Here is a 19662-nt window from a genome sequence, read left to right on the forward strand (position 1 = left end):
ACCCAAGGTAGGAAGGCAAAGGGGCCAAGAGTCTTATTTGAGGGGATACTTGGGAAGCGAAACAATGAGATGAGACGAGAAGCAACAAGTTCTTGTAACGTAATCGATGCAACTACAAAAGGGCACATGCCAGTTGAGGCAGGATGAGATGCACGAGGACAGGAACGACCGCCGTTGATACAAAGTTGAACATCGAGGCTATATCAATAACACGGTGACATCGGGCTGCAAGAGGATCACATGTAGTAATATTCGAAGAGAACGTACCCTATAATTGCTGCAAGTTATGGTGTGACAACTCATGGTCATCATCAATGAGAGGTCATATGAGCGTGTCCAAGCGAGAGACTGCATAAACGCCAAGATGCCGACGAGTCTAAAGTCGATTTCTAAGTCGATGTATGCTACTGCATGTTGATGAGAACAAGGCATCCTCGGGCCGGATCGAGGAGGTGGATGTTTGCGGTTGAGGGGTAAGAAGGTAATGGGTCAACTTGGTTGGCTGGCTATTTGATGACTACCTAGTAGGTAGGTAGGTAGAGGCAGTCATTATTAGCAGGTTAGATGGTTCATGGAGGGTTATTCATCATTGGCTACTTACCTATCCATGGGCTGAAAGAGAACAAGTAACGTCTACTCGTCGATTGCAAGGATGGAAGCTGTCGTCTTTGGTACTCCATTCTCTGTGCGGAAAAGCATAAGGTCTGAGTGTATTTGTACGATAATCTATCAGCGCCCGTATTTGCTATTGATGCGCCCATCTCGACGAATCGAATGCTATGTAATACCGAGTCAGTCTAACTGAAGGAGATGGATCGAGCAGGGCAGGACACAGGCAGTCTCGAGGCATCAACGCAAAGTCCATCAAGGATCATCTCTGAGGTTCATTCGGGACCTTGAGTGTACAAGCGCTTGGACAATGTCTTGGACACTTAGCAGGCACACGGAGCTAGAGGATGCATGAGCTGGTCTGGGCATTGCAGGGATCGAGACGATGCCACTGCGTCATTTTCAAGCCATCTTCCCTCTATATCTTCAGGGTTACCTACAGAGTCTTGTTACGGATTATCTTTTGTACAACAATACACGACATCGAATCCTGTATCGAAGCAGACTCGCTCTCCGTTGGTACCCGCGAATACCTGCGTCTCATTCGCTGTCGCGCTGGTTGGCAGGGGAGCAGCCACCTATAACGTCAGAGAACACGGCGTGCCTGGACGAGCTTGGCGAGGTACAGCGCTGCATATCCGCGCGCCACGCAGGTACTTGCAGATACTTGCAGGCACTCGCATGCGCTGAACCCGCGTCTCTGCCCGCTCGATCCAACGGATTCAATTGGGCAGAGCGCACCAGAAGCGAACCCCCACAGTGCCGAATCCGGACTAGTCTTTGTTTACTTTCGCTCCCTCCCCCAAAACAAATCCCGGCCTGCCCCCAAGGATCATGACTGTCAATTTCGGCTTCCTCTTCCAGCCCTGGCCTTGTTTTCCCACCTTTCCTTTTGCACCGCCAAAAAAAAAACCTGGAGATATCACCGCAGCAGCCGCCTCGTCTCGCATCACGCCTGGCTGCTTCCATCGAGATACCCGACCGCTGCGCCTGCCACCGCATTGCCAGCGCCTGCCGCCAGCGCATCCGCCGCCCTGGCGCAAATCCGCCCGCAGCTGCAGCCGCAGAAAGCGCACATAATCAAAATACAACAGACGCGTCCACCCGCTTACCGCCATTCACCGGCCCCCGAAATAGCCATCGTCGACTCTTGCAGCTCCGGCATCGCGTGCAGCAGCGCGTGGCAGAGCGATGGAGTCCGACGCAGTTACCAGATATCGTTCGCGCATTCTTAGGGAAATGAAGGCCAACCGCGAGAATCCCTTCAACTCCCCGCCCTCGTCCACCGGCCGCGCGAGCCCGACGCTGTCCTCCGTCTTCTCCGACCCCGAGGGCGAGTCCACGCGCAGGCTGCAGGAGGACATTGCCCGCGTCGCCGCCCCCCGCAAGCTGCCCATCAACTGGGACGCCGCCCGCCGCAAGTGGCCCGAGTTCTACTCCCAGCCCAAGCAGACCCGGCCCATCTTCGACGACCACACGGACACGACGCCCCTGGCCGAGATCCCGCATCCCAACATCGACAGGAAGCCCGCGCCGCCGGCGACAAAGTACATCGACGACACCACCGAGGACGCGTGGAACGGCTCTAAGAGGACCCGCGCCGAGATGCAGCCACGCGTCGAAAACGACCCTGACCTCTCACAGATCGTCTCTCGCCCACCTGTTGTCAGAGGCCTCTCTTCATATGGCCTCAACTACGCAGCTCCCCACAACCCCAGCCCCTTATCTAAGATGCACAACCAGTCTCCACCGAGAGACGAGGCTGCCGAGAAGCAACGACACATGTCTCTCGAGGAAGCGTTGGACACGATCCGTAGGGCGGCGTCCAACCCCCGTGAGGACGACCGGCGAGTCTCCTCCCACAACCAGAGCTCTCCCAACATGTCGTCTGCCAAATCCAGCTTGACGGCGGTGCCTCCTTCACCATCACCCATACTGGCCAGTCCGGAACATGACACGCCGAATGCCCGCTCCCTATTGATGCCGGACATCTCTCATCTTGACGACTTCCTCACCGGCACTTTGAAATTCAACGGGCAGGTGAAAGACGGTGTGCCGGTTCTCGTCAAGCACGGCCAGGTACACGACCAGAAGGTGAAACCCTTTGGCGTGCGGTACGCAGAGGTGGACGGGATCAAGCTGCCCGAGGAGGAGGAAAAGATCTTTGTGTCGATTGATATGATCCGCGACGAGATTCTTTCTCTTCGGGAGCAGCACGAGAAGCTCCAGGAGTACTCTGCAACTCTGGAGAACGAGGTGCAGCGGCACAAGTCTCGCAGGAGCACAGACGGGGGGCTCAACGCTTTCAATGCGAATGAGCAGCTATTGGCCAAGAAGAATGGTAATGATTTCACCTCTCCCTCTGCTGGTACGATAACCCTTGCTCATCTGGAACCGTGCAGAGCTTGAAGCCGAAGTGGCATCTCTTCAGAAACGACTGGACCAGGCGGCGCGCCGTATCAGCACCGGCCATCAAGAGAACGACACCTTGACCCAGGAGCGTGACCGCGTCATCAGCCGCCTGCAGGAGGCTTGCGAAGACATCAGCAAGTTGACTCGGAAACTTAACAGCACGGAGAAGCAGCTCGAAAGCACTCACAAGCAGCTTGGATCAACCGAGCAGATGCGCCAGGACAATGACTCTCTGCGACGGGATGTCACGGCGCTCAAGCAGGACAATGAGGCGCTTCGAGAAGAAGTCGAGACGCTGCGGCGCGAGCTGCAGCATTACCGCCAGGAAGCCCAGTCGCTGCGAACTGACGGCAAGGGCCTTCGGCAGGACCAGCAATCACTTGCCAGCGAGAACAGGACGTTGCGAACCAACAACAAGACTCTGATGGACGAGAACGAGGATCTTCAGGAGAACATGGATGGCATTCAGCACGAGCTCGACGCCGCTCGTGAGGAGAATGAGGCGCTCCGGCGAGAGCTTCAATCGTTGAAGCAGAAGCAGGCGACGCTGCGCGAAGACAATGCAAACCTGGTTCGGCAAAACGAGAAATATTTCAGCGAGAACAAGATTCTCCGCCGTGAGAACGCTGGATTCGAGCACAGCGTTCATGATCTGCATGACCGAAACCTCAAGTTGAAGGAAGAGATTGAGGATTTGAAAAGGCAGCTGGATCATTATCGACCGTCTGGCAAGAGCGAACTCACGCGCCAGGATGGCGAGACGGAGGAAAACATGACATCTGCCTTCTTTGTTCCCGACATCACCCTCAAGTCAAACGACGACGCCACCGATACCAAGGACATGCACGATTTGCCTGAAACAGCGCATACGGATGATGGACGTCGAGAGAGTAGGACCACGCAGAAGCGCGAGGCCACCGGTGAGAAGGCTGATGGACGGCACCGATCTAGGAGCAGTGTCAGGTCATCGCCTTCGAAGAACAGCGGCACCGCCCAGAAGGTCGCCTTTGCCCTCCCCGACAAGGCAGCCGACAAGTTGACGCAAGGATCCAAGTCTACGGTGGCCAACCAAGGCAGCAAGCGCCGCAGCCGGCTCTCGGTGCCAGAGATGGATCCCTACGGTGACGAAGACACGACCGGCATGCTGTCCATGGATAACATCTCTCAGGATCTCGCCATTTCCCTCAACTTGAACCCCATGGACCATAGGGACGGCGCCATGGGCAAAGAGACGAAACAGGCACGGAGCAGCAACGGTGCCAAGTCGGCCCCCAAGGTTGTGCACATTGAGTCCAAGTTCCAGCCGTCCAAGAAGACGGTCCTGGCTGCTGAGACGGGTGTGCGAACCGTTAGAATTGGCGAGAGAGATGTGTGCCCGGCGCTGTCGAATAACGCTCGACGGATCCTGGACGATCTCTGCGGGCACAACTGCCAGAACTGCACCGTCTGCAGCCGCATCACGGCCCACTCGGGCGTCATCTCCTCCACCGACGTGGCCGCCGGCAAGAAGCGCGTGTCGATACCGCGACCCGTTCCTGTCAGCGATCGCGGAGTAGCCGGAGGCGACCACACCGTTCGGCCGGCCCACTCCCCCGGCTATGCCCTGGCTCTCGTGATCAAGGGCCTGGAGGACGAATCGCAGCACATCCAGCTGGAACTGACTCGCCTGCAGGCTCGCTACAACAAGAGCGACAAGTCGATGGGTCGTCGAGAGAGGCAGGCGCTGTCCGAGGCGATTCACCAGCTGCTGAAGCGCGTCGAGGCAAAGAATGACCAGATTTACAGCTTGTACGATGTGCTCGAGGGGCAGAAGGCTGCCGGCCAGGAGATGACGGACGAGCAGGTGGAGATGACGGTCCTGAACATTACGGGCATGACTGTGCGAGACGTCACGAGCGTGAGTGACTTGACCTGGGAAGGGCTCGCGGAAGCTTGAGCCGTCTCAGGGGGGGTCGACTCCTCTTGAGGACCGATACCTAGTCATGGTTGGTACGGATTTGGGAGCAAAACTAGCATTGTCGTTTGTTTTAGGGGGGCGGGGCGCCATTGAATGCAATGAGCACTGGCACTGGTACTGGCACTGGCATCGGGATCAAGGACAAAGGGGCGTTTTACAGGCTTGATGGAGACTTTGATGGCTCTTCTTTGCCTTTTTTTCTTTTTTTTTTCTTTTTTGTTATCTTTCTTTTCTTTCACACATTATCATTGGCATCGTGTACGGATGGACGGAGTTTTGGGGAATCATGGAACGCAAACGACGTTCTATCTGTATGATTAATTGACTCGAGCCCTCAGGCTGATGCTCTTTTCGTCTTGTTTTCACATTTCATAGCGACTATGCGGAATGACTATATGTCAGTGGGAGAGGTGATCGGCTGTACTCTACTAGAACAATGTAACGTGATGTGACAAAGTCAATGTCATGCCCAACATGTAAATAGACTGTGAATGTGCTCAGCGTGAAATAGGAGGCCTAATACATTCATCAGCCCGGTTGTTCTCTACAAACGCAGCTATTCCCCTTTTTACAAAACAGGAAACCAAAACTCCGTATTATCTGACATGCATCAGGCTATATACAAGCTTCTTTCTACTCGTCATCCTCATCATCCTCGTCCTCATCTTCTCCATCCCCTTCTTCCTCATCATCCTCCTCCGCCAAATCAACATCCTCCTCACTATCCTCTTCGTCCTCCTCCTCATCATCATCCCCCTTCAACCCAGCCTTCTCATCCTCCTTCCTCTTCTTCTCATCCTCCTTCCTCGCCTCAGCAAGCACCTTTGCGCGCTCCGCCCTCGCCGCCGCCTGCGCCACGACGTACGCCCCGAGCGGCGTCTTGGCCGCGTCAAGGTCCTTGAGGAAGGCGCCCACCTGGCTGCGGTGCTTGGGCGCAAAGTCCACCCTCGCGCGCTTCTCCTCGATGAACTTGGCGTTGGCCTCGAGCTTCTGCACCAGCACGGAGAACTGCGAGACGAGCTTGGCGTTCTTGTTGCCGCTCGACTTGGAGCTGACTTGCTTCAGCCAGCGCTTGAGCTGGATGATGACGGGGAGGGCGAGCTCGGGGAAGGAGATGGACTTGGACCAGATGTACAGGAAGCCGCTCATCAGCTCGGCCACCTCGTCGCCGATGCCGTCCTGGTAGACGCGCGTGCGGAGATAGGACTTGGGGGCTCTGTAGGAGACGGCAAAGTCCAGGGGCTTGAGCGTCGACGCCTTCGGGGGTTTCTTCATCTCGGCCGAGTTGAGCACCTCCAGCAGCGGCGAGGCCAGCGGTATGTAGACGTCGGCGGCCTGCGACAGCGCCAGCAGCGAGCGGACGAGGTGGAAGCGGAGGGGGAAGTAGAGGGATGTCGGGATGAGGCGCATCGCGCCGAGGGTGACCTGCACGAGGGGGTAGATGAGCGGCCTCAGCTGGCTCTCCTTGCCGGCCTCGGCCTCCTTCAGGGGCGTGCAGTGCTCGGCGAGGACGCGGGCCCAGAAGTCGAGCGAGTGGGTGAACTGCCAGTTGTAGACCATGCGGAACGAGTTGTTCTTGTTGTTGACGATGCTGTTGCGGAGGTGGATGGCGAGCTGGCGGATAAAGGTAAAGGCCGTGGTGTAGCCAACGGCCGGGTTGATGCCCCAGAGCCCGGCCGCCGAGAACTTCATCATGTCGATGCCCGGGAGCGTGTTGTGGTTGGTGACGCGGCAGCCCTGGACGAGGCCCTGGTAGACGGCCTTGAGGACGGTCTCGCGGATGCCCTTGTCGCCGATGATGACGAGCCGTCGAATGACTCGGAAAGCGGTCACGCGAGACGAGTGGGAGCCGGCGGCTTGAGCCCACAGGTTGACCATGGACTTGGCCAGGGCCTTGATGAGCTTCTTGAAGGAGAGCAAGTATGGCAGAATCTCCACAATGGCCAGGAGCGTGACTGTGATTGTGCCGTCGTCGGAAAGCGTGCTGAGGAGGTGCATGATGGAGGAGATGTAAGACTTGAGCAGCAGCGACAGGGTCTTGAACTTCTTGCCCTCCGTCTGCACGTAGACTTTGCCAGCCGCGGACTCCTTCACGGGCAGGTGGTGGTTCATAATCAGCGGCACCTCCTTGAGAGCGAGCAGCAGAATGTCGTTGAAGACTTCGGGGCTGTTGATGGACCATCGCTGGTCTGCCTGGCCCTCCTCGTCGGCCTCGTTCAAGTGGGCAGCGCATCGGAACGCGAGCACGACTTGTCTGGTGGCCCGTAAAGACTGGGTCTCAGTCATGGCCTTCTTCCAAGCTGCGACTTGGCTGCGAGTCAGCTCGTTGGTTTGCGCTCCCTCCTCCTCTGCCTTGTTGCCCTTCTTCCTCTTCTTCTTCGGCAGCTCCTCGTCCGAGTCTTCCTCGCCGGCACTGAGCTCGTCCACCTCTGCAAGATCTGCGTTTTCGTCAAAATCCAGCGCTTCGGGGTCGTTCTCCTTCAGGAACTTGTAGAACTCGGGATCCTTCTCGGCAAGGCCCTTCATGGCTTCTTTGCTCATGCCAGGCCCAGCGGCATCGTCGTCGTCGTCGTCGTCGCCGCTGTCATCCTCGCTGTCGCTCGCAACAGGCGCGCCGTTGATCGACACCTCAGAATCGCTTCCATCGCTCGCCTCGTCCTCCGCCTCCTTGGTGTCGCCTCGCTTCCGCTTGCCCAGCTTGCCTGCCTTGGCCTTGTTGTCGATAATGTCCTCGAAGCCGCCCTGGAAGAAATCGTCGACGCTCATCTCGGTGACCTTCTTGGCCTTGCCGGCAGGCTTCTTGACGGCGGCGGCAGCATCCTGGCCCTCTTTTGAGCCCTTTATGAATTCCGAGTCCTGCGCTCGCTTCGCCTTTTGCTTCTCTCTGATCTGCAGCTTCTGCTTGAGCTTTGCGCCCGCCTTTCTCTTGTCCAGGACATCCTTGAGGTGCTTCTTTTCGAATTTCTTGGTCGCCTTCAGATTCTTTTTTGTCGACCCCATTGCAGATGATGTGTTGCAGCCGCTGTGAAGAGGCTGCGATGTGATAATGACAGGAAAAAAGAAGGATAAAAAAAAAGGGAAGGGAAAAACAGAGGCCGATCTGAAAGATGGGAAGCGTCGCGCCTCGACGTACCCAATTGCACTTTCCAAAAATTTTCGGCCGTCGACCACTATCGATAACAGCAGCCCCACTTGACTTTTGGGCGGTCAAGGAATTCTGCCGGCTAGTCCCTGGACCTTGTCGTAGCGCCAGCTTTTAGTGGCTCCTTCAGCGGCTCGAGTGCTGCATCAACCGCTATCCTGCAGGTGGACGGCCTGTAAAGTGTCGTCACCGCCAGCCTCACCCAAGCTTCACATCTCGGCCCATTCATCTCTCTCTCACCTCCTCCCGATGCCTCGCCTCGATCCTCCATCATGAACACGCGTCAGAGCTACGCACCCACTCCTCACAGCTACGTCCCCAACACGAGCCTGTCAGCAACCATCAACCTCGATGAAGTAAGTAATGCCAGTTCAATCATCTCTTAACCCCTCCCCCGCTTTCATCAACACGGATCGCATGCATTTGGTCATGTCATGGCTTCAATAGATATAAGCAAAACATAAGTAACTGACCGGCCGCGAAACCAGGAGGTGACACTCACCACCACCCGCGCCGAGCGCGATCTCCAAGACTCGCTGGGCGAGCTCTTCAGCATCATCGTCACGCTCGACGAGCTGGAAAAGGCCTTCCTCAAGGATGCCATCCCCGAGGCCGAGTACACGGACATTTGCGAGCGCTCGCTGAGGCAGTACAAGGCGCTGCTGGCGGACGAGACGATTGCTGCCGAGTTCCGGGACCTGGAGCATTTCAAGGCCAAGTGGGAGGTATTGCCTCTCCTCCTCCTCCTCCACCTCCTCCTCCTCAATTCGAAGCAGTGGAAGAAGAAGAAGAAGAAGAAGAAGCAATTTCCAGCTAACAAACAGTCAAAGCTCGACGTCCCCCGCGCAACCGAGCGTCTCCGCGTCGGCATGCCCTCCACAACCGTCACCGCATCCTCCACAGCGCCCTCCTCGGCTTCCACCGCTGCCGCCGCCGCCGCCGCGGCTGGCAACAACCCCAGCGGCGTGCTCATCCTCGAGGCGACGCAAGAGTTCATCACCTTCCTCGACGCCGTCAAGCTCGGCCTGCTGTCCAAGGACCAGCTGCACCCGCTGCTGTCGGACGTGATCCAGTCGGTCAACCGCGTCACGGACAAGGACTTTGACAGCAGGGGCAAGATCGTGCAGTGGCTCATCACGCTCAACCAGATGAAGGCGTCGGACGAGCTGAGCGAGCAGCAGGCCAGGGAGCTAGAGCTGGATATCCAGCAGGCGTATCAGGGGTTCAGGCGGACGTTGACGTGATGTTGTGATGTTGCTTTCCAGCAGTCTATATGTATCTAAGAGATCCCAGATGGTGCCATGATAATGCGGATGATGATAATGGAAACGATATGCCAATGCCGTAGATGCCACTCCTCATCACACCAGAAACGTCCAAAAGCTCGGATAGACAAACTCCTCCTCGAATATCCTCCTCACCTGCTCCAGCACAAACCTCTCCACCTTGCCCACGTTCTTGAGGCTCTGCCGCCCGCTCTCCCGCTCGCCAATCTCGCTCTCGACCTTGATCTCCTGCAGCAGCCCGCCAAACCTCCCAGCGGGCTGCTTCTTCCCAGCCGACGACGCTTGCAAGTCTCCTCCTTCTCCATTCCCTCCTCCTCCTGCTGCTGCTGTTGTTGTTGTCGTCGATGCCTCCTCTGGCCCAACCGCAGCAAGCGCGTCATCCGGATTCAAGAAGCAGAAATGCACCCTCTTGCGAATATGCGCCAGCACGCCCACCCCGTCAAACGTCAAGCCCGTGATGTTGAGCTTGAGCGGGATCCCCACGAAGCTCGGCATCGGGTAGTCGAGCAAAATCTCCGCCGTCAGGTTCAGCCGCACGTCGCCCGAGTAGCGGATCCGGAACACGGCCTGGACGTCCTCGACGCGAGGCTCGCGCCGCCTCTCGTTGTCCGCGTCGGCATCGTTGTCGTTGTCCTCGTCGTCTTCAACGGCCGAGCCGCTCCCCGGGCCGTGACTCGTAGACGGCCTCGACGGCGGGCCCAGCGTGCTCGACACGTCCGACTTGGCCATGCTCTGCCCCTGCGGCCCCGAGCCCGCCCCCAGCACCGCCTGCAGGTTGTCGATGGAGCTCAGCGACGCCCCCCGGCTGTGATAGCACGGCGACGACTGCTCCGCCGTCGACGACCCTCCCATCCACCCCGTCGCCGCCCCGAGATGCGCCCCGGCCACCGCCGCCAGCGGCGTCTGCGTCCCCGTCGCCAGGTGCGCCTGGAAGTAGTTGCTGCGCCCTTGCCCGCCCACACCCAGGATGCCCGGCGTCGACGTGCCCAGGAACGCCCGCCCGAGGTCGTGCCCGCTGAGGTTCATGCCCGGGCTCATGTTCATCGTGTGCATGTTGGGCGTGCTGGCGTTCATGTGCGAGCCCAAGCCCAGCCCCATGCCCGTCCCCGTCCCCGTCCCCGTCCCCAGGCCGCCCATGCTCATGCTCATCTCGCTCCTCAGCTCCCGCAGCCCATTCTCCCTCCTCCTCGCCTCCATCATCGCCGCCGCCAGCCGTTCCTTTTCCCTGTCCTTTTCCCTGTCCCGGTCCCTCTCCGCAAAGCTCTTCTCGTCTCCACCGCTCCCCCCGCCCTCGTCATCATCGTCCTCGTCGTCCTCGTCGTCCTCGTCATCATCATCATCCTGCTCGTAGAAATCCGGGAGGGGGTCCGTAATGTCCTTTAGTTCCAGCTCCGGCGGGATCGTCCCAAAGTCGAACCCGTGCACGTTGACGGACCGGATGAAGCGCGGCAGCTGCACCGTCTGGAACTTGGTGTGGATGAAGGTCCGGATGCTCTCGGCCAGCGCCTCGCCGTCCGGGCCCGTCGTCAGCGTCTCCCAGTTGAGGTCGATCGACATTGGAAGGATACGAGTGGATTGTATTTGGCAGCTGAGGTGATTGTTTTAGTGCTGCCCAGCAGCTGTTGTCATGATATCATTGAGCGATGAAGGAATATGGAGCAAAGGATGAAGAGCTTAAGAAGTGGGTGGAAGTCGTAAGTTGAGCATCATTGAAGTGTGAGTTGAGTGGGGTTCTTAGTGGGAGTTTTTAGGTGGTGAGCTCCGACTTTTGACATCTGATTCATACAACTTTAGGTACTGCAAGATCATCTGAACAGGATGCCGGCCTATCCTGACTCATTAGGCGATTATATGAAAAGAAAGTAAAAGGCTTCGGATTACTGCTTTATTTCAACCAACATAACTGGGAGTGAACCGCTTCCATTTTCGTCTTCATAACAACATATGACTCCCGATATTACGTTTAGGGTATCTCGGCGCTGCAATAATCATCTTCCCCCTGTTCCAACATACGCAGAATACGAGTCGACAGCTCTGTAATGTTCTTTCGTAAACAGAATGAATGAGACAATCATAGATACCTGGTACCAATACACCAAGACGCCGTAGGAAAGAATCCGCCAAAGGGCCGTTCCTCGCTCATCCCACCATTGGGCGTCGAGTTTCTCCTGGTTGATTATGGAGCTTCAAGGGACCTCCCTCTTAAGGCTCTGCATCATCGAACCGTGCTCGTCCATAATACATGTTGACCTGAGGCTTGTTAAACAGATGCCAACAGTTTGGAGCTTGCAAGATGTATCTGCAGTATAATTAGCCTCCGGTACCGCAAGCAACGCATATTCGGAAAGAAGAAGAGACAGGGACGGAAACTCACCTTGCCATGGCCTCCCTGAATCGAGACTTGTATTCCTTCGGACTGGTCACGGTCGGCCTGTTCCGGCCGCCGCCTGCAAAACCCCGGTCCTTGATCCAGCTTTCGAGCTTCTTGTCCCACGTGTACGTCCTGATGCAGTCAATGATGCCCACCACCAGCTCCTTTCTCTTCTCATCAACCGCAATCATCAACGAGTAGTCCATCACGTTTTGGCGCGCCAAGAACAGCGTGTCGTTCCAGACTGACGCCCTGAGAAGCTTCTTGGAATGTTCCCGCGCAAAGAGAGGAGATTCATAAATGTACTCCACCATGTTCTCGTCCAAGAGGACTTCGTTCTGCTCGCCCGTCGACTGGATCTTGCGGTTGCGCATCGAACCCTTCAAGTCAAAGATTCTCGTTGGCGATCGGTCGTAGAACAGGTTCTCCGTGACAAGCAGGTCCAGCTTGATATCCGTGCCCGTCACCGGATTCTTGATGACAACTTGGAAAAATCCCATCATCTTGGCGATTACCGACGGCAAGTCGTGGAAGAGTGCCTCAGCCATGATGCTAAAGTATCCTGGCGCAAATCGCAAGAATGCAGACGTCTCGACCGTGGAAAGGGACTGGAAAAAAAAAAACAATTGTTAGCACAACACACTCACGCTTCCCATCGTACGTGCCCCGTGTCTCCTTACCTTCAAGACGAGCCGATCATCCAGCGTCTTCAGAAAGACAGACTTCGTTTTACCGCCCTTGGAGTCCCATTGCAGGCACCGCGATAATGACTCGACAATGCGCTCGGCAACACCACACTTTCGTCGAAGCGCATCGAATTGCTCTGCGTAGAATATCTTGCAAGTCATGACTGCGGCGCCTTCCTTGAACTGATACTTGAGATGCGTGCCAGTGGCTCGGAGCAAGCTCTTCTCCAGCTCGGACTCGTCAGTGGCCCAGTCTGCGCTGTCTGATACCGGCGCCGATTTGGGCTCAGCGTCCAGGTCACCGTCGACACTACGCTCAACGTTCCCATCAGGACTGCCGTCCGTATCGCCGTCCCCCTTGTCATCCAGGACACTGTCCGCTTCACGGAGCATCGTCTGGTGCGCATCTCGGCGGATGTTGGCAAGCTTCTCCTTGTAATCGTCGCTGTTGAGGGCCAACGCGATAACCGAGCTAGGCTCATCCTCACGGACAATGATGTCCGAGTCCACGAAGATGTGATCAGTGGCATTGACAGGGTACTCCAGCGCAGGCCACCCGCTGGCTGAGCGTTCAGCCCAAAAGTTGGCCAAGTACTTCATCAGGCTCATCTTTTGGTGTTTTGGAAGCTCCAGTGGGACTTCGGCGTTTGAATCAGCCATTTCTTTGATGTCGGGCATATACTCATCAGATACCGAGGGCTCGGCGTCGCTACCACCGCCCTCGTCGTCAGACATGCCCTGGCTCGTGTTCACGTTGGTGGTATCCTCGTCCTGGCCATCTAAAGGTACAGCGGGCTCGCCAGGCGTTGGCGGTGCAGTATGCACCTCTAGCTTGGATGATCCTTCCGCTTTGCCCCCCGGAAGGGACGAGGATGCATCCTGCGATTCAATGTCTTGCTCCGTGTTTGGCTCGCTCGTCACAGCAGGTTCGTCGAATGCTTCGTTGACGTTGTCGTATACTTGAACAATTGCTTGCGTGGACGTCTTGGGGAGCATGGGACGAGGGTTTCGCATGCTAGCCGCGCGCTTCTTACGGTCTCGGATGCGCTCCTTCTCAAACTCTCTGCTGAACTCTCTGCTGAGCTGCTCGAAATGTTTTGCCAGTGTAGTCACCTTTGATTCCCTCTTCTTTGGAACAAGACGTGGAATAGCTGATCCGCCCATTTTCCCTCGGTTCTTCAACACGTTCAAGCCGAGTCGCTCGGAAAGCTTCTTCTCTGACTTGATAGAGCCCTCTGACTGCTGCTCGGGCTCGGGGCTCCTTGCTACGACGTCCGGAGAACCGGTCGGTTTGCCAAGGGACTGTAGCCGAGACAGTGTCCGCGATGGCTGTGACATCGCCCTCGTAATCGGTGGCGATGTGCTGCTAGTGGCGGATTTCCGTCGAGCGCCTTGTTCAGAGACCTGCCTGTGTGTTTCGGCATCGGCCGGCCGCTCGCTGGATTCCTGCGACTGCCTCGGCACGGTGGGTTTCTCCCGCCGAGATGCGTCGACCCTTTCGCTGATTGACTGCCCAGAGATGGACGAGTTCGTGGGACTTCTAGCCATCCTGGGCGATGCAGGCGTTTGTGCTGCTGGCGCTGCCTCAGCCGGTGTCGTTGCCACAACAGGTTTGGCATCATCACCGTCAGTTGTAGCTTGGATATCAGGGATCGCGGCAGGGGCTGTTCTGGCCGACTCTAGCGGCTTGATAGGCTCAGTCTTGTCCTCGGCAGACGGAGCTGGGCCGTCGCCATCGCCGTCGACGCCGGGCTTCTCTTCAGTCGGCTTCGTAGAGGCGACACTGGCTTCCAAACTGCTGTCGGCGGGGTCCGTCGGCTGCGTCGACTTTTCCTCGGCTTCGGAAAAGGTTTGAGATGGACGTTCTTCGCTGTCTCCAGCAGATCCCGTTCCCTCGGTAGACACAAGTGATTCCTTGGACTCGTTGTCGGTGAACATCTTCTTCAGCTGCAGCATTGTAAGCTGCCGCATGTCTTTGTCTCCCAGGAAATCGGCCTCAAACGTGGCAAAGATTTGGTCCCATTCGCTAGCCGTCTCCAGCATTTCTCGAACAATGATGTTGAACGGGACGACCTCGTAATACTTGGAGTTCACATATATCTCCTGCAGGCGGTGAACCATGAGGGCCTTGTCTTCCTTAGCCTTCTGCATCAACCGTTCCAGCTCTGATTTGCATGATTCGGCCTTTTCAGGAAGGACACTGTCAATCCTGATGCTCTCGAGCCGAGCTATCACGGTTGCCATGAATTTCGCCCAGCGCTCCTCCATCTTGGTGTAGATGTCGTTCTTGAGCTTCAAGTCATTGCTCACTTTCCACGTGAGTCTGGCTCGGGGCACGATGATCTCGAGGAGATCGATGGGGTCCCAGTGAATGCGAACACGAGAATCATGGAGACTAAAGTAGCGAACGTGGTCCTTCTGATGGTCGTGAGGGCATTCCATGGCATCCTTCATCCGCAAGCCGCGGCCCCAGTAAAGAAGCTCCAGGTACTTTCCAAACGAGTATTTGTAGGTAGTCTCGGACATTGCTGTCTCCTCCGAGTCCTTCTGGCAGATCTTGCAATAAGTCCACATGACTATTCCATCTCCCAGGTCGGGTGACCTCGGAGGGGCGTTCGGCAGATGCTCCACAAACACCGTGATTCGGAACTGGTCGTGGACAAAAGTACGATGATGCTGGGACATCTTGCGGTCGCACCCGTTGGAGTCGCAGATTTCGTCCTTGCTGTTTATCAAATACTCGATATACTGGCCAAGGGTGCAGTCCGGATCCATGCTGGTATCTTCGCGCTGCTCATCGTAGAAGTTGATGCCGACTAAGCTGGGCTCGGTGCAGGGAATCTTCGTTTCCGTGCAGATGACGGAGTAGAGTATGATGATGTTTTGATGAGAGTAAGGATCAAACAAGTCCAGATTGCCCTGGATGTACGTCTCCCACTGGCGAGTTTGGGTCTGGTAGTTATAAAGCGCCTTGTCGTACTCGGCGTCATGTACGGCATGAAGAATCTCCATAATCTGACGAGGCGCCCTACGGCCCAGCTCTTCAACCATCTCGGGCTTGATAAGCTGGAACTCTTGAGGTTCGCTCTTTTCCAAATCTTCTTCAATCATGTCCTGGTCTCTGAGGCGTTTGAGATACAAGAGGCGTCTCTCTTGCTCGCGAGCTTTCATGAGAAGATACGGCTGAGGGAACCGTACATAGGGCGATGCGGAGAGAATCTTGGTCTCGTACTTGGCCACCATGTCGCTGTAGAATGTCGGCATTGGGACATCATCTGGGACCTGACTGAATGTAGAATCATGGGCGTGAGACTCGTGCAATGAGAGCAACTTGTGTGGCTCAGAAGGCGCCTGTTCCGTCGGAGGCTGCGACTGAGCTTCATCAGTGCCCCCGAAGCTCGAGCTTCCCATTGTAGTCTGTGTGGGCGGTTCGCTCTCGCTCGATGGTTGGTTGACCACGACAATGGGGCCGCTTCTGCCACCGCCGCCAGTCGTTTGGCCTGCCGAGCTCAGTGATCGGATGCTGTCGTTCAATGCTTGGAAGGAATTGGACATTGAAGCGGCTTCGTTGGCATCAGGCGGTTCGACGGACTCATCCCGCAGAAGACTTGACTCGAGTTTGAGATTGTACACGACGTATACCATGAAGTCGGTGATGTACTTCATCTTGGCCAGAAGAGCATCGCTGGCTCCTCGAAGAGTAATCGTGCAGCCGAGCTCGGGTCTGCACCCAGAAAGGAAGATGTAAGACTTTTTCCGGCCTGGATAGTCATTGTTTACAAATGTCCGGACTTCAAAGGCTCTGCATCTCCCGACTTGAGCCTCTAGCATGTCGAGGGACTCAATGATTTTGGTCTCCGTGCAGCGGGCGACGGCAGCAATGACTGATCGCTTGACATTGAAGGCCACCGAAATGTTGGCCTCGGAGAGGTATTGTAAGGCCAGGCCAGAGATGGCCTTCTCGGCGAGCAGAACCTGAGGCTTGAGGGCTGCGATCCTCTGGACCACGATTCTCAGAAACTCCTTCTCCTGTGCAATGACCGGCTCCAAGCTCATAAATTGCTGCTGGTGTCTCTGGTACTCAATCGGGAATCCGACAAGCAAGATCCTCGGGTTTGCGATTTTGCGTGGCATGCTCTTGAGCGCAAGGTTCTTGGTGAAGACTATGCCGGAGATGTAGGACGTATCGCCAGGCTTGCCTCCCGGGATTCTCTTGAGTTTCACATAGGTTCGAATGTCCATAGATTCGCCGTTTGCAACGTCAGGCGATACGTCATCAGTGGCTTGTAGAAGGATAGGAACGAGCGCCTTCTGCCACGCCGCGGGGTTGGGGATGTTGTCGTCAATCAAGAGCTGATGGAGGAGCTTATCGACATGCTTCAAGCTGGATTCATTGAGCTTGGTTTTGGCAGCCTTGAGCTTTTGCAGGGAGTTACTCCTGACCAGCTGAGTCCCGCTGTGATTGGGGTGAAGCGAGCTATCGACGGGGAACAACATTTCAGAAGACGCCGACGGCCCCTTGTAAACGGATTTCGGGCGTGGGGATCCAAAATGATGAATGCTGCCGCTGACGTTGCTGAGATTGCGGCGTCGGGTTGTCCTACGATGGCTGGCAAAGCCGGGTGCCAGATCATCGACCCCAAACCCGCTTCGGCTGAAGTGACTCATTCCGCTGATGCTCTTTTCGCCTCCTCTATGGCGATGGTGGTGGGGTTTTCTGGATGTGTTGACGAGCGCTGAGAGGTTCGACTTGTCGGGCTCAAAGGAAGTGGGGGAGATTTCGGACGGCGAGTTGAGCGTTTCGAAGATACTGCCAATCTGCTGCTCATCATCACCGCTTGAGTCGTCCGACATGAAGTCCGCCAACTCTGGATCGATAATGTTGTCGTCGTGGAAGGCCGGAAACTTTGTCCGTTTGGCATATTCTTCCTGAATGCCTCTCCTGAACGGCGCCTGGTCGGGCTTGATCCTCCCGAGCAAGCCATGCTTTGAATGGTGCCTCTTGTGGCCGGCCGATGATTGCGGCCGAACAGAGGAGAGGGACCTGAGAGAGCGTGACGAACTTGGCCGACTCAGCTGCGGAGCGCCAATTTCCAGGACAGAAGAGGTGTTGTTCGACTCCTTGACTCGACGGGTTGCGGGTATCGTCATCATCGGAGTCGTGACCGGCCTCGAAGAACCCGAACCCTCAAAGACCTCGTACTCCTTGGGGTGCTGCGCCAAGGATAGAGTCGCCTTCCTGGGATCTTCTGCGCCGAATATTCTTGGTAGATAAGACTGCTCATCCCCAGAGTCCTCAGAAGCACTGGCGTCGAAGCGGCGAGTGATGACATCGAGGCAGCGCTTACACACCCTGAGAGTGCCGGGAAGGCCGAACCTGTCGCCTGGAATGACCGTGGTGCACTTGGAGTCAAAGATAAAGCCGCACGTCCGGCAGTGATGCTTCCTCCGAAACGCCGTGAATTGGGCCTGACAAAGGAAACATTCTTTTACTGTCTCGTCCTTCATCCAAAACTCCTTGCTCAATATCTGCCTGCGCATCCTGTCTAGTTGGGCATTCATCTGATCTGTTGCTCCCTGGTGGCTCGCCGTGGTGCCTGGGATGCGGACGTCACCAGTGCGCAAATGCTGAGTCTTGGACTCTTGAGAGAAAGAATTGTGATGCACTGAATTGTGAGCAGATGTGCTTATGGGACTGGCCTCGGCCGTTCCGCGATCAACAGACGAGTCCCTCGACGCAGGATATCTCAGGCGATTTGCGTGGCTAATACGATCAATGACAGCCGGCTTCCGCCGAACATCATCGGGGGACAGCAGGGACGACGCCGCAGAGGGGCTTCGCGAGTGGAGAGTTTGCAATGGCGACATGACGGGTGTCTTCCCCTTGACCGGGCTCAACGGGGAATCGACGCCTCCTCCTTCCATGCTGGATATGCTCTCGTCTTCTGGCGACCTCGAGGGGATGCTGCCTTCTGGAGAGCCGACGGGAGGCAGTCGCGTTTGGAACTCAGCTCTGCTAGTGCTTCTTCGTCGCGAACTCTGGGTCCCGCTGTCTTCAGTGTGGGCAGAACTACGGCTTGGCTCACGTTTTCTCGCCGCGGTGATGGTGGGATCAGCAGTCACGTCGCTTGTGGCGTTTGTCGGGAGGCTCTGCCGACTAGATGGGTGAGGTTTAGAGCCGCCAATCAAGCTGATGCTTCCAGACTTGGCCGCGGAGGGCATCTGCGGCCGGCCATCCGCAGGGCCGGGAGTTGTGGGAGAGACGGCATCCGGGTGTGCCAGCTGAGATGATGCGGTGGATGTAGTCCCCGCGGTCTCTGTGCGGCTCAGAGAAGAAGTGGACGGCTTCGACCTGTGTCCGTCGCCACTCGCCGAGGCCTTTCGGGCCAAGTTCTCCAGCTTGTCGGCATTGTCTTCCCGCTGAGCAGCCTTGGACGAGCTGCCGCCGCTGACAGCAACTCGGAGTCGGCTGTAGAGCCCGCTCAGGCCTTGCTGCACCGTTCCTCGGCTCTCCGTATCCTGGGGGACAACCGGAGGAGGGTTGAACTCGTTGAAGAGGGTCAGCGAATCGGTTCGGCTGGCCGTGTTGTGTATCTGGTCGAGGGCCTGCGCCAGCTGCTCCTTTTCAGGGCCGGAGTTTACAGAGACGGAGTTGATGGAGTCACGACGGTCTCGCGAGCGTGTAGGAGAGATGGGGGAGCCGGAGAAGGAGGAGCCGTCGAGGTGTTTCGAGGTGGTGAGGTTGCTCGCCATGGTCGAGTATCAAAGGCAAGACGGAGAATATCGGCGAGTCGGCCGCACCAGATCTTGTTTTGAATCAAGAAAAAGAAAAAATTCGCTATGCGTGTTGTGTAAAGACACAGGCATGAGCCTGGGAAGGGAGAAAGGCATGCAGTTTCGAGCAGGTATGGGTAGGTGCTTGGCATGGAAACACCACAGCCCGCCGCTCAGACGACTATTTCCAAGCGAAGGCGCATCCGGAGCGTCGCTGGCATGGTGGTATAGGAGGAACAGCGAGGAGAAGCCGTTGACGACGGGCGGAGCGCTCCAGAAGGCGTTGAGCCTGCTTCGTGACCAAGCCGAGCTCTGGCGATGCAGCCGCGGGGAGCTTTTTTTGTGCTGCCGCTGCCCCTACGTCAGTCCGGCATGCAACACGCAAGCACTACGTAGGTACTGTGCGTGCTGTCGGGGGCGCTGTA

At 56.7% G+C, this 19662-nt stretch overlaps 6 protein-coding genes across 6 annotated transcripts; 3 read left to right on the plus strand and 3 right to left on the minus strand.

Annotated features, from left to right (window-relative positions):
- Positions 1-1149: 1149 nt before the first annotated feature.
- Positions 1150-1727, minus strand: CCMA1212_005029 (uncharacterized protein; the record flags this gene model as incomplete). Its single annotated transcript, XM_073702310.1, has 3 exons — positions 1150-1382; positions 1523-1664; positions 1722-1727. The coding sequence occupies 3 exons, from the start codon at positions 1725-1727 to the stop codon at positions 1150-1152; spliced, it is 381 nt and encodes a 126-aa protein (XP_073558775.1).
- A 73-nt stretch (positions 1728-1800) lies between these two features.
- On the plus strand, positions 1801-4957 carry CCMA1212_005030 (uncharacterized protein; the record flags this gene model as incomplete). Its single annotated transcript, XM_073702311.1, has 2 exons — positions 1801-2950; positions 3012-4957. 2 exons carry the CDS (start codon positions 1801-1803, stop codon positions 4955-4957), a joined length of 3096 nt encoding a protein of 1031 aa, XP_073559106.1.
- Positions 4958-5373: 416 nt separating this feature from the next.
- Positions 5374-7813, plus strand: CCMA1212_005031 (uncharacterized protein; the record flags this gene model as incomplete). Its single annotated transcript, XM_073702312.1, has 3 exons — positions 5374-5379; positions 5558-7198; positions 7364-7813. The coding sequence occupies 3 exons, from the start codon at positions 5374-5376 to the stop codon at positions 7811-7813; spliced, it is 2097 nt and encodes a 698-aa protein (XP_073559107.1).
- CCMA1212_005032 (uncharacterized protein) lies at positions 5612-7978 on the minus strand (the record flags this gene model as incomplete). The annotated part of the gene is made up of 1 exon (XM_073702313.1): positions 5612-7978. The coding sequence occupies one exon, from the start codon at positions 7976-7978 to the stop codon at positions 5612-5614; it is 2367 nt and encodes a 788-aa protein (XP_073559104.1).
- Positions 7979-8392: 414 nt separating this feature from the next.
- On the plus strand, positions 8393-9364 carry CCMA1212_005033 (Vacuolar protein sorting-associated protein 28; the record flags this gene model as incomplete). The annotated part of the gene is made up of 2 exons (XM_073702314.1): positions 8393-8476; positions 8609-9364. The coding sequence occupies 2 exons, from the start codon at positions 8393-8395 to the stop codon at positions 9362-9364; spliced, it is 840 nt and encodes a 279-aa protein (XP_073559105.1).
- Positions 9365-9481: 117 nt separating this feature from the next.
- CCMA1212_005034 (1-phosphatidylinositol 3-phosphate 5-kinase fab1) lies at positions 9482-19216 on the minus strand (the record flags this gene model as incomplete). The annotated part of the gene is made up of 4 exons (XM_073702315.1): positions 9482-10994; positions 11420-11440; positions 11781-12385; positions 12458-19216. The coding sequence occupies 4 exons, from the start codon at positions 19214-19216 to the stop codon at positions 9482-9484; spliced, it is 8898 nt and encodes a 2965-aa protein (XP_073559110.1).
- Between the last annotated feature and the right edge of the window lie 446 nt (positions 19217-19662).

Source organism: Trichoderma ghanense (genome assembly GCF_004382785.1).
Source record: "Trichoderma ghanense strain CCMA-1212 chromosome Unknown scaffold_5, whole genome shotgun sequence".
NCBI lineage: Eukaryota > Fungi > Ascomycota > Sordariomycetes > Hypocreales > Hypocreaceae > Trichoderma > Trichoderma ghanense.